The 13,926-nt window shown below is 41.0% G+C and overlaps 1 protein-coding gene across 1 annotated transcript; it reads right to left on the minus strand.

Moving 5' to 3' along the window:
- Positions 1–547: 547 nt before the first annotated feature.
- Positions 548–12,729, minus strand: AGXT2 (alanine--glyoxylate aminotransferase 2). The gene is made up of 13 exons (XM_057364664.1): positions 12,629–12,729; positions 12,030–12,214; positions 11,582–11,705; positions 10,648–10,742; positions 9,449–9,542; positions 8,239–8,332; positions 7,294–7,394; positions 6,269–6,361; positions 5,393–5,525; positions 4,217–4,305; positions 2,638–2,787; positions 2,194–2,292; positions 548–709 (listed from the first exon to the last, which is right to left on the minus strand). The coding sequence occupies exons 1-13, from the start codon at positions 12,662–12,664 to the stop codon at positions 599–601; spliced, it is 1,404 nt and encodes a 467-aa protein (XP_057220647.1). The 5' UTR covers positions 12,665–12,729; the 3' UTR covers positions 548–598.
- Between the last annotated feature and the right edge of the window lie 1,197 nt (positions 12,730–13,926).

Raw genomic sequence — 13,926 nt, forward strand, 5'->3', positions numbered from 1 at the left:
GTAAGAAAGAACATTCCACCTTCCAGAGTTAGCACCTTTACGAAGTAATTAATGGGTGTGCTGTGCAATCCYAAAAGCAGCAGGAGGAAAAGAGAAGTGTATTTTGGAGAGGGCGATGACTGGATTTCTTATCCCCATGATAAAAGTAATTACTGTACTCAGAAACATCTGTCTGCAAACTTTTTGTAATGCTCTAATTACAACGTACCCTTGTAGACAGGGAACTCTGAAGTCCCCAGCTCTTTCTGTCACCTTTCTAAAATTACCAATTTTGATACAACTTTCAAAGGTGAAAGAAAAACATAATGCCTGCCTCTCCATCTGATACCTGTTAATCCAGTCAGGGTTTTGTTGATAATGGCAAAATACTGCAGTTAGTACAAATCTCCACTGTAGAACTGAATTGTACATTTACAAAATAGATAAGAACATGTCTTTTGTTAAACACACTGGATCTGTCAGAAYGCTCTTATGATCCTGAACAAGTGTGCAATTGTCACACTATGCTTTYATTTTCCACTGTAGATTAGTGTCCAGTCTGGGTTGGAAGTATCAGGGGTTTTGTGTGTTGCCTCTCGTGTAGGGAAACAAATCAAATCTATTTTGCAGCTCTTCTTTCCACGTATCTCTGTAAAGCAGTATGAAACACTTCCACAGCAAAGTCGACATCCCTTTTAGTAATGCACATGGGAGGCTTAATTCTGAATGTCTGAGGAGAGAGAACAAAAGATACRCTCAAATTGTGTGGAAGAATATGGTTTCAAGCAGCCTATATGGATCAGCACTCCCCTTCTGCCCCAAAAAAGGGTGGAAAAAAAAGGAGAACAGCAGTGCAGGCACTGAGGCTTATGATAAATGCACTCTGAAGTGGAGCAATTTTGAACTTGACTGCATTGAATTGCATCTGACTCACAACCCCCTCTTGATAACCTAACTGCCTCCACAAAAGACCTAAGTAGAGTAGGTCGTGTCTGCAGCTCTGTTACTGCAGACAGAGACAGAGTAAAATCTCAGATGGATTGCTACAAAGGACAGACGTATTTTCCTTTCTTGCAGCTCTACCACAGGGAAAAGTACTATCTGCTGAGAATRGCAGCCTCTCACATTGTGTCAGCTGATTTGCTGTTTTATTACAGGCTTTCTTAAAGGCTTTTAGGAGAATGCATTATGAATGAATCACTAAACAYTATGTGTAGTTAGGGTGCTATAGCTAGCAAGCATGTTGATCAGGAAGGCATATATCTACCACTAGTCAAGAATATGGGCTMCTAAATCTAAGTGTTTGATCCATGTTTCCACGAGGATTTATCTTCCATAACACTCTTAAATTTCAGATTTTTCTGTTATCATGTCACAGGACTTAATGCAGGCAGAGTGGAATAATGGTCTTTCCCACCCACAGCCCCTGCTGAAGCAAACACTCACAGACAAACAATCCTCCCATCAGACAGAATGAGATTTTACTGCGCTGAGCTGCAGCTTGTTATCTGCCTTCTGTCTGTGACTTGGGGAAAAGCTGATGAGGTGACAGATGCAGTGTCTGATTTATTTTAGCCACCCTCCATTAGTCTCACMCAGACGCTTCCTCCCCTTGTCAGAGTGCTTTGCTGACCCAGCCAGCCCTGAGGCAATTCTCTGCCATTACCTGAGTGCTGCAGGGAGCTGGTGCAGTGTTCTGACTGCAGCCTGGAGACATCCTCAGCCCGTGTGGGCTGATGGCCTCCACATCCAGTTCTCTCTTTTGTGCTGTTGCTGAATCTGCTGTCAACACCTTTCTCCTTTTTTTTTTTTTTTTTTTTTTTTTTTTAAGTAGACCATTTCCAGCTCCACAGACTCAAAAGAACTACTTGTTTTGTACTGGTGTGTCAGGTGATTACCTAAACGGTTCAAAGACTTGGTCCTGCATGTTGCTGAGTTCTAGTTTACACAGACCGTAGTAATCAAATAGACTTGATTTTCTAGGGGAAGTTGTCCCTCTAAATGAATTTCCAAGCTTTGAGCTTATTCAGAATATTTGAAATTAATCAAATAGCTCCTGACCCTTAAAAATAAGCAACATTAAACAGAGCTAGTTCCTAAGAGTATGCATTTTCTACTTTATTTACTAAAGTAAATTAKTTTAACTTGAAGAAAATGGGGATGTAGTTCACAAGAATAGAAAATAAGCTGTATTTATAACCAGAGATTCAGTACCTGACTGTAGAGCCCTCCTCTACCAATCAGAACCCCCATGTCTTTACAGTCCTCCCAGATCTCACCGATCTCTTCAGCTGGCAGAGGGCGTCGACTGTCCTAAGGAAAGGAAATATTRAACTTCACTTAAATATTTTAAATTAGTTCTGTGCCAAAGATRTATATTCCAGTCTCTCCAATAAATCCCACCTCTAGCTGAAAACGTTAGCTGCATAAATTATCTGCTGTCATGAGTTTGTGAAGTTGAGGTGCATGTTACTGTTCACCCAAAGCTTGTGAAACAACTGGATGATGGAATATTCCAGCTCATCTTTAGCCAGAGCCACATTCTTCCACTTCACTGCCTGCTTTTAWACAGGAAATATTTCTATTATTTCAACTGATATAAAATTGATTAAACTTTCAGTGGCACTGTAAATTGAAGGGAATGCAGAAGTCACTAACCTTGTCTGTCACCATCTCTACTCCGATCATAAGTCCCTTGCCACGGACATCTCCAACGATCTCGAATTTATCCCGTAGTTTAGCCARCTCCAGTAGCATGTATGTTCCCACATCCTCACTGTTTTTTTGTAGACCGTCTTCTTCAATAGCCTGGTTAGAATGAAGCACCATAAGAGTGTTTCAGGAAAAGCTTTCAACACATTCTGTTAATCCCCATTGAACTTGTCACTATATTTATCTCACTTCCTCGCTATGTTCCTTCACTACCTCACAGAGCTCACATTTTCCTTCTCTCAGAATCCTCTTAACAGCATCAGAATACAACTGCACATAATACTTAGATGTTTCTGCAGTATTTGTCACATTTTACTTACTATGTATGTTTAATCCAGTAATTCCTGCTMACGTGTATTCAAAACTGGGAAATRCCTGACCAGAARGATTATTTTCAAAATMTCACCAAAATATYTTAATTCTTTCTCAGTATCATGAGAAGAATATAATTAGACAAGGCTTATCTATGTGTGTTAGGCAGGAAACTACTTGAACGCTTTAATTATATTTATCAACAACATGCTTTTTAATAACAATCTTTTCTTCATTCTTTGCTCTGTGCTCCTTAACCAAAGTTCTTATTTGCAGGCACATACTGGCATCTACACACAAATCATTAGATGAACTTAACATCTGCATTTCAAAAAATCACATTTAAAAAATAATTAGAGAAGATAAAGTGGTTGATTCTATTTTTCTTTTTCTTTTTCTTTCAATTCCATTTTCTTCTTCCTGACTCTGACAATCTTCTTGGAATTACTTCAGAACAAGGCTCTAAGTTACTTCAGAGTTGAAAAACCCTAAAACATGGGTTCTTTATACAATCATCCATCTTATTAATAGCTTAAAGTCCCCAAACCACTCAAGAAAGTATAATGAATAGAAATATGGTCTGTTATTATGAAGTGAGATTCAGGAATGAACAGTCTGTACATGATCAAGATAAATTAAATAGTGAGCTGCTGCCCACTGACTGATTTTGTACTGGATAATAAGTGAAATACATTGCAACACTTTCTGTTTTATTTTTCATGAGGGATAATTTTTTCCTAAAGGAATTCTGACCTTAGGTATTTTAACTGTCTGGTCATTGAGGTTTTTTTAAGCGTAAGGTAAAAGTTGCGTTAAAAAAATTTGTTGAGCATGTGTGYCAGCAAGTAGATTTGCTTTAGCTGYGGATTTGTGTAGTGCTATGAAAAAATYAGCTAAAGCTTTTGAAAAAGTACTCTCCTACAATTTTATTAGCAAAATGAGGAAGCTAAGGGGGATGAAGATTATTGTGAAATTATAATCAGAGAGCTCCTATTCTTTCTAGAGATTTGAAAATTTTTGCAATGAAACTAACCACCATTTTTTCCTATGCATAGTTCACACTGCCCATGCATGCAGCATACATGCATATGTTTATGCACTTTATTTAGTTATTTAAAAAATCACCCATATAGAAATTTTCATGCATTCTTCAGCTTTTAGTACAAAAAAAGAAAACTGTGGAATAGATAAATTTATGTAGCATTCTTCCTACATCAAGAACTGCAGCTCCAACTACGCAGGCCAAAGGGTTTCCTCCAAATGTATTAAAGTGAAGGTTTTGAGCCAAGGAATTTGCAATCTCTAAAAGAAAAAGAACAATACTGATTACTCCTTCAGTTCATAGAAACCCAGAATCATAGAATCACAGGATAGTTTGGGTTGGGAGTGACCTTAAAGATCATCCACTCCAACCTCTGCCATAACCAGGGACACCTTCCACAAGAACAGACTGCTCAGAGTCCCATCCAGCCTGGCCTTGAACACTGCCAGGGATGGGGAATCCTCTGCCTCTCTGGGCAGCCAGTGCCAGAGCCCCACCACCCTCACAGTGAAGATTTTTTTTCCTAGTATCTAATCAAAACCTAGTTTCTGTCAGTTTAAAGCCATTTCTCCTTGTCCTGTTACTGTCTGCTCTTGTAGAAAGTCGCTCTCCATTTTTTTTTACATTGGAATGCTGTGTTAGGTCACCCCAAAGCCTTCACTTCTCTGGGCTGAACAGTCCCAATTCTCTGAGCCTTTTCTCATAGCAGAGGTTTCCCTCCCTCTGATCATCTTGTTGGCCTCTGCCTTGTTTGGTAACTGTACTTAATGGCYTTAACATTTGTTACTGCAACAACAATTGCCTTTGCTGTGGCTSGAGGCAACACAGCAAGATTTCCTGAAAGCACTCTGCAAAATATGAGTATTACCAAAAATTATAGTGTCTAGCAGATACCAAAAAAAATCTTTAAAAGAAGTCATGCTTCTACTACCTGCTGTCATCTGACATGTACAGATTTTCCTCACTAGATTCAGCCAGTCACTTGTAGGGATGCAGCATCAGGGTAATGTCTTGCCCTATTTACTCACAGTGCATTTATCAATAAAACTGTGAATCCAGTGGGGATTCCCAGGCTCTTTACCAGCTCTACAAACCACTCACAAGCTCATTCCTGCTTTAGTTATACAGCTAACCCCCATTTAAATACAGCTTTGTACTGATACAGCACAACACCTGGTGAAACAAGTGAAGTAATGAGGATCCCATTCATTTATATAAAGATAGATTGAAATRAAGTTTATAAGTAACACTCAGCTTTTTAAACACACATCACTCAGTAAGTAATTACTGTGTATTATATTTTGCAATTACTCTGTTTTAAACCATAGCAGAACAGAACAATTATACCTTTTGTTGTCACAACAGCTGCCATTGGGAAGCCATTACCAATTCCCTTCGCCAAAGTAACGATGTCAGGGACTACACCATGAGTTTGAAATCCCCAGAAATGGCTGCCTGTCCTTCCAAATCCTGTCTGYACCTTCCAAAGGAAAAATTAGGAGAGACACCCATCACTTTCTCACGCTTTATGATATAGTTTATTATTATTTATTATTTCTATTGTTATTGATTTTCATTAAAAGACCACTTCATCTGGAGTCAGCTTGTATTAGGATCCTTATCAGATGGCTCTGCACAAAATCCTATTTATTGCAAATGGGTTTTTCTTTCATGTGATAAAATGTCATCATGTCTTAGGCCTGGTGAGATGCACAAGAAAGATGCAGCTTCCATTGCAAAATGGAGAGAAAATGCAGTTGCTTATGATATTTAAAAGCATCTGAAGCATTTGATACCATTTCAGTGCTAACCACTATAGTTTTAGCTAAGAAAACACTATTTCTGTAACGTATTTGCAGAGGTACAGCAATCAACTCTTTTCTGTATTTTACATAAGTCAACAACACTCATAAAAGGAAGGGTTATTTGGACAAATCTCGCATCACAAGTGGCATTTGTTAGCTGCATGTTTGTGCAGATTTACTGCTCCCAGAAGGTAAGGACTGAACATTAGCTTTGCCTAAAGTGAGAATAAAGGCAGGAAAAACCAGGAGGCTCCCAGGCTTGGAAAGATGCAGTTTAACACCGTGTTAAACTTAAGCTATGAAGTGCATAGCATTTCACTTAGATTACTTCCAGGCCTCACCTGGAAGTGACAACTTTTAYGACAACTTTCAGAGGTACCCCAACTCTAAAACTCTTACATAACAAAATCTGACTCACTTCATCCGAAATGCAAAGGCCCCCTCTTTCCCGGATCAGCTGATAAGCTTCTTTTAGGAAATTTCTGGGGTACTGAACAGCTCCATTAACACCCTGCCACGAGAGAAACACAATGTCTTGAGGAACAAACAAGGAAACGGGAGTTCTACTTGAGAAAAAAAACATAGCAGCGCTCAGGTAAGAGCAACACTCTTGTTTCAAGTGTCTGGCTTTAGCAATGGAACTTTTCAGAAAGCTCCTGCTTGGGTCACACATTCCMTTTCCACAGCTGTGCTGGTGTTCTTGTTTGTAAGGTGTGATCACTGCAAGACCAAGTCAATTAACAATAAAGTGCCAAAACAAGGACCTTGAAAATCTGCACACCGCAAAAGCCAGAAATTCTGTTTGATTACTATGTTGACCAGAAAATTCACATCCCTTCCTTGGTTAATTTGTTTAGAACATTGCTTCCTCAATTTCTCTTCGCCCTGACAGTTTGCATTTGGATTGGAAATTCAGTTCTACCCAACTTTTTTTACACTTTTTTTTTTTTTTGCAATAAAGTACGTAAGTGCTTAGAAAACGGCAAAACCAAACAACTGCTCCAATTTTCTTTGTAGTCACAGTTCTGACTTTTTTCTTGACCAGGATAGACTCTCCATTTTTCATATTGAAAAACCACATATACGGCAATTTTGAACATTGAGTGAAACAATTAGGATAATGAATCCTGTGGCTACCACTTGCTGTTAAAAATATAGTTAAAATATACAGCATGCACTGTATTCACTAAATGCAGAAAAAAGATGTATGTTTAATCATGATTCTTTGTTTAATTTCATAAGCAAAATTGTACCTCCATTGAAGTGAATGACAAAAGCTGTAATTTTAATGCGCATTCAGTGCATCCAATCTTACAAAGATTTAAGTTGTTTAAAGCACTAAAAAATCATCGGAAAAATCAGCAAAATTCTATGTTCGCATTGTAGCTAAAGAATATGAGATTTGAGTATTCTATCACAGCTGAGAAATGGCAAATGACMTACTTGAATTGGTTCGGCAATAAATCCAGCTACTCTCTTGGGCACTGAGGTGTTCAGAGTGTCTTTGAACTGTTCAATGTAYTGGTCTTTTGCAAGGCAYGCACCTGTTCACAGGGGAAACARTTTGAAGGGAATTTACTTAATATGWCACAAAATATGAWATTATACATCTAAGCAACAAGTATTACATGACTGTGTAGTAAATATCACCTCTTAAATGAACAGTAGAAAATTAAACATTAAAGGAGAGAGTCCYTTCTTTTTCCTTTTAAACCTCTGTGGTTAGTGCAGGTAAGAAGATTCTGGAGAGTGCAGCWGCCTGTCAGTCTGTACTTAAATAAAGACCAGAGAAATTACTGTGGCTAATGCTCCCATTCACCAGGAATTCACTGGGGCAAAGCTAAAACCAAAACATTGTTACATGCACACGTGAATTAAAATACTAAAATACGTGCTTGTTGAGACATTAGAAATTCAGATTGCAATTGCTGACTGCAGACAGCAGAGATTTCACTCTGTGTTGTGTCTGGAATGTTTTTCCCCATGGAAGACTTCTGTCTGTTGCTGGCTGCAGGTTGTCCTTACTGTTTGCCTTATTCCAATATAAAAGCTGGAAAGATGTGAAAACTTCAGGAACAGCAGAAAACACCATCAACACTTCTGTTCTTCTGTGTGCTAAAGTGAGTTCCACAGCTTCCAGAGCTGATCGTGACAAATACTGGGAACAAGGACTGGGATTTCAGGAAGAAAYCTGAGAACGTGGTGTCATCCATCCCAAATTGTTCCCATTGGGATGCAGTGTTCTGAGATTCTCTGCAACACTTTCTGTGGTTGTCCTTGCAAAATCTAACCAGACATCTGCTTTTCTTGAGGAGGCARTGATAATCTGTTTTCACAGACCTCTAGATTATGTAATCTGAAAGCCAAATTTTTTTGTCATGGACCAACCTTGAGTACAGCTGCATTTTCGAACAGTTTGCACTGGAGAATCTCTACAATGGCTGCCTCCCCATGGACCACGAAAAACATCTGGTAGCATTGTCTGTCAAGAATAAGAGAAATAGCTACAGATTTGATGGCACCTTTCTACGAGATCCTTTGGTGTAATGACTAATGGCAAAACAAAAGAAAAATCTGTTAAGAGTTAAGGAGAAAATACAGTTCAAGGCACTTGTCTGAGGAAAACTTGGGAATAACATCAAATTTCCTCCTCACAAAGTTTTGAAAATGACAAGTTTAGACTATTCCAGCAGGTCACTGAACTGATYTTTATTCTCTTTTTTTCTGTTCTTTAACTTAGTCAGCATATTGSCTAGGAAAAAGTAATGCCAGCATTTTAAGACTTGCTGGTGGCATTTCAGTAATCTAAAGTATGACAAAAATGTGCAAATTAGAGGGAAGCAGGCAGATCTAATAGACAGGCAGATCTAATAGAGACAATTCCAGCTTCACTAACATGGTATTTCATCARCTCTGATCCTTGCTGCTGCTGAAATACCCCTGACTTCAGGCCACTCACTGAGACAGGCTGGGACACAGCTGCGAATGAGCCTTCCTGTGGCTCACATTGCAGCTGAGATGCCACCTGGAATTATCGTGTCACCGATGCCAGCTTCTAGACAGAAAGTTACTCCCCTCTGCTCAAGGGCAGGGACAAATCATTTTGCCTCAGTGGATCTCCTTAAYTGAAATGTCTCCTGTCTTGCTGAAATTGGGTTCCTATTCATTACAGTGAAGGACCTGCTCCAGACCATCTGAAAGCAGCTTTGCACAGATCTGCCAAAACAAACTTGAAAAAAGGGTTTCAGAATGGTGTTTTGCTCCTTAGACTCCTATGCAAGTGTCAAGCATGACTAAAAAACTGCAAATCACGAGCGTTCATGTTATGATCACTCTCTTATATTATTCTTTTCCCATCTTTAAGATTGCAATAGCCTCATACTCTTCTGCTGGCCCAATTTCATTTTATCTCATGTTATTAAATATAAGAAAATGGGACTCTGGCTCTTGTTGAACTTACACAGCAGAAACAGCTGCACTGCAGTTTTGATTAGGTACCCTAAAGCACTGGAGGGCAGAAAACATAGCAGTTGCTGAAATATTCAAGTAAGATGTCAGTTACTCCAATTATTTAAAAAAAAAAAGATAAAAATCTCACAGTTGTACAGCCAAAGCCGTTGGCAACACCATGCTTATAGGATGTCAGAGATGTCAAACCCATCGTGTAAGGGCTGCCTCCGTGGTATCCTCCTCTGTTCAAACAAACAAAGCAGATYAACATCACTCATTTCCCACAAGTGTCTGGAGCAGTATCTGTTCTGAGAAGGCTTAGAATGCTTCTGAGCTGCAAATTATGGGGAAAAATGAGCATTGTTGCACTGAAAGAAGATTCCTAGTGCCATTTTTTTCCTCTGCCTTTTGACTCTGACTGCATTTCAAATGTTAAAATTGTGAAGGAATGTTTGCAAGGAGATGAGTACAATGACTGGAACCAACAGCAATTTGGAGAGTGCCTCACCAAGCTCTGCTGCAGCACCCGATCCCTACAGAGCAAACATCTCTGTCCTCTGAATCTTGGAAACAGCTGTTGTCTCCAACAGATGGTGCTAATCATGAAACTAGATGGTGATTTGCTGTCAGTTTTATACACAAATCAAAAGTTAGTTAGTGAGAATAGACAAGCAAGGCAGGTACCCAGTGTTCCAATAAACACAATAACAGAAAAATACAGCTCTTCATTAACACAGCCTTTCATTCTAATATTTGAGGGCCCCTGGGCTGCACAGTGAAGTGTTTACACTGCTGTTTACAGTGCACTGGTGCTCAGCACAGCTCCATCCCTGTCATTAAGCCAGCAGAGCTGTTTGTGTACCTGTGCAGTGAACTGTGGTTCAGGGCTCTGACAGAAAAACAAGGCAGCAAAACAAACCAAACAAAAACCAGCTCTGAGCCAGAGCAGCTCCCTGGGGAGGTTCACTGCACYGCTGTTCCAGAGGAACCTTGGCATCCCCACAAAGGGGCACTGCGGAGGGGAAACCAAGGAAGAAATCAGCAGTTGCTGAACCTTGCTCTGGCCGTGAACAAAAGTCTGCCAAAGCACACCCTGAACACAGAGATCAGACCCTTTTCCAGGTTACATAAAAAAAACCTGCAGGTTGCATTTTTATCACAAACTAGTCCTAACACGCTGTATCAGAACTTCACCTCCTGATTTACTCCTCTTTGTCAAATAAAGTAATTTTACAGCATTCTCCTCTGCAGACCTGGGGTGAAASAGTTCTCTGTTTTTCCTTGGTTTAGGCATGTAGAGAGTGATCACACCCTTGCAGGAGCTTTGCAAAGCTCTGCTGGCATTACCTGAGACAGATGATGTCGAAGTTACCAGTGTGCAGCCTTGCCATGAACATGGCTAAATCATTGGCTTCTGACCCGCTGTTGGTGAGATAAACCACCTGTGGGAGAGCACCTGGGATCAGAACAGCACAGAAACACCACCCCCTTCTGTGGCACCAGACGGTGAAGATGAGCTGTAACACGATGAGCTGTAGCCCAGCACTGCCACAGGGTGACCTCACTACAATAGAATTGGAGTTGCCCTCAYGCTGTAGATGAGAACTAAGACCCAGCTGATGGGCTAAGGGAGAGCATGGAAAAATCCCAGAGGGTTTCAGTTTACAGGCTTTCCTAAGATGGAACACTGATTGAAACAAATTAAAGTGCTGGGTCAAGCTAAGCAYGACATTTTAATKTWTTTTTTWAATTCTCCTTCCATCTTTAAGRTTGCAATAGCYTCATARYCYTCTGCTAGCCCAATTTCATTTTATCACCAATTTATTTTAGCCGAAAACAAAAATTACTTTTCTTACTGTTTTGCTGCACACAAAAAGTGACACTTACGTGGTTTATTCATTTGAATGTCAGTAAAGTTCACTACACAAAACACTGTCAAACACTTTTCACTGTGAATTTTCATGAGATCGAGAAAATAAAGGCTGGCTACATATAAGAATAGTAAGCATCTTCTTTTTTAGTAATTTTTAAGCTGGCAATGCCTCTTCACAGTTTCGAGTGGAGGGACAAAACAAACAGAACAGGAGCTCCGGGTATGATGCTTGTCTACACTCAGGTCTAAAGAAAGGGCCCTGAGGACTCTCRTGCTCTTTAACTGGCAGTCTGAATTCTCCACGAAGATATTCTCTCCAGAGATATCACGGCTCTCGTTCATTTAATAAACACATTTTACAAACAGACACCCACTCCACCATCCCCACTCCCACGGGAAGCGATCTACCTTCAGTGGGTCAGGAAAAAGAGAAGTCAGCTTTTCAGCATACTCGTGGATGGGTGGGTACATGTAGATGTTGGTGGTGTGCCACAGGCGAGCCAGCTGCTTCTGGGTAGCCATAGTTACCTTCCTGCACGTAGCAAAGGAGAGACAAAGGGATTAAATTCCACACACATTCCCCACCTGTACTCACAGACACCTCTGTGCCGCTGATTCTGCCAATGCAGACGCTGCACTGCATCTGATGGGGGTGGTGTTTTTGTGCCTGATGGATGAGTGAGTAAACAGAATTAATGCACCTCCAAAATGGAGCAGAAACCAAACTTAGTGTGATACACGGCAATGCAATAAATTATGTTCTGTGCTCACAGTGGTATAGATTAATGAGGAACAAAACAAACACAGGAGTCTCTTCCTGTGTTTTATACCATAAATCAAAAAGCAGCATACTTACGGGTGGCAGTGTCCAACACTGACAGTGACAATTCCAGCRAAGAGATCAAGGTATCTTCGTCCCTGATGGTCAAACAGCCACTGCATGTGGCCCTGGTGCAGCAGTAGGGGTTTCTTGTAATACGTTCTCAGTGAAGGAGCAATGTTCTGYTCACGGATCTTCTGCATCCGCTCATATGGGTAGGACTGAGTGGAATAAAGCAGTCAGTGTCCATCTGTGCCTTCTAAAGACCCAGATCAACAGAGTTGCAGTGGATCAGATTACACACCTGCCTAGAGCCGTTCTTCACAGATCTAAGATTGTGGCAAATTCTGGCACAGAGAAGGTTGTTCTACCAACCTCTGAAACTCAGCTTCTGAAATAAAACTGCTGTTCTGCATGCTATCCCTTCCTTAAAGGTTTTCAAACAAACAATGCAGAAATCACATATTTGTCACACAGGTACATCTACAGGTCGTGTCCTGCTTGTAACAGTTTGGTTGTATCCAAAGAAGCATATTTTATAATCATATTTAATACATTCTTTACAGCAGATGAGTCTATCACTCAAACCCAGTAATGCAGTTTTATTTAGATTCAGTGTAGTATGCATGACTTACKTCATATTTTTCAGGTACAAAATCACAAGGAGGCATTTTTGCTTGTGTGGAGAYGGAACTTTTCCATTTCTGCTGCCTAAAGGCAACTACAAAATAGTAAGACAAGTATCAAACACTTGGAAAAGTGCACATCTAAAAGATTTGCTCAGTAAGCTTGTTCAGAGAAAACACACGCTACAGTCAAAGCAAGTTTCGGAGAGTTTTTTTTTGTCTGAGAAGCTTTCCTTGGGGAAAAACAAGTAACATCTTTGTAAAGGCAGAGTATATGTATTTTTTTAAAAAAAGGGCATTTATCTCTCATCCACTAAAGCTCAAGTTTTCAGCTTCACATGGACTTCTATTCTGACAGAAGCAGAATTTTTATTTTAAAAAGTGTTTCTAGTTATTCTTATCTGGAAGCAGTGGGTGAACACTCTACAGTGAGGAGCCCAGGGTGGCAGCAGCAGGGGCAGAGCCCCCAGGGAGCAGGGCAGAGGGGCCCAGCAGACCCGAATGGGGTGGGTAAGGCTGGGTTCACCCAGAATGGCCCCACAAACGGAGCTGAGTCAGCTCCAGRGGCCACCAGGGCACCCAGGCAGGAGCAGCAGCCGAGGGGCCGCAGGAGGGCTGCACACAAGGCTGAGCACAGGTCCAAGGTCCATCCGGAGACAGAGCCAGGGCTGGACTGGGGGCACAGCTGGGGCTCAGGGGAAAGATGAAATGGGGCTCCTGGGCAGGGGTACAGCCTTKGGGGAGGCTGCTGTGCTTGGGACTGCCATCTTCCATCCCAAATCCTGGGACTATCACACCGTCCTGCCCTTCATTTAACTGAATGCAATTCAGCAGGCATCGAAAAGATAAACCCGATTGCACAGTGAGACTGTGGAGTCTCCCTCACTGGAGATATCCAAGCACCTTCTGGACCCAGTCGGGTCTGTGACTCCGTGAGGTCTTAAAAACACTCTTTCTGCACCTAGAACACTGTCTGCTGAGAGTTACACACTTGCTTTCAAAAGCCTGAGGTTTTAAACGATTTCTAAAACATACGTGAAATGGAAATGACTGAAGAATAAAGTTTCCTGAAATTAATTACATACGCTATCAACTTCCCTCATAACCACTAACAGCACTAATGAAGGCATTTACAAGAGCTCAGTCTCAAAAAGTTAATTGAACTTTTTCCAAGGGATCTGCGCCGAAAGCGCTTCCACCGCGTACAGACACGGCTGCATCCACCCCAAACCTGCCCGGAGCGGCTGCAGCGACCCCGGCCAGCCCAGCCCCGCCGATCCCGCACCGCCCCCGGGCCACCCCACCCC

The sequence above is a fragment of the Malurus melanocephalus genome, unplaced genomic scaffold (genome assembly GCF_030028575.1).
Source record: "Malurus melanocephalus ecotype Western Australia unplaced genomic scaffold, MMel_1.1 scaffold_41, whole genome shotgun sequence".
Classification (NCBI taxonomy): Eukaryota; Metazoa; Chordata; class Aves; order Passeriformes; family Maluridae; genus Malurus; species Malurus melanocephalus.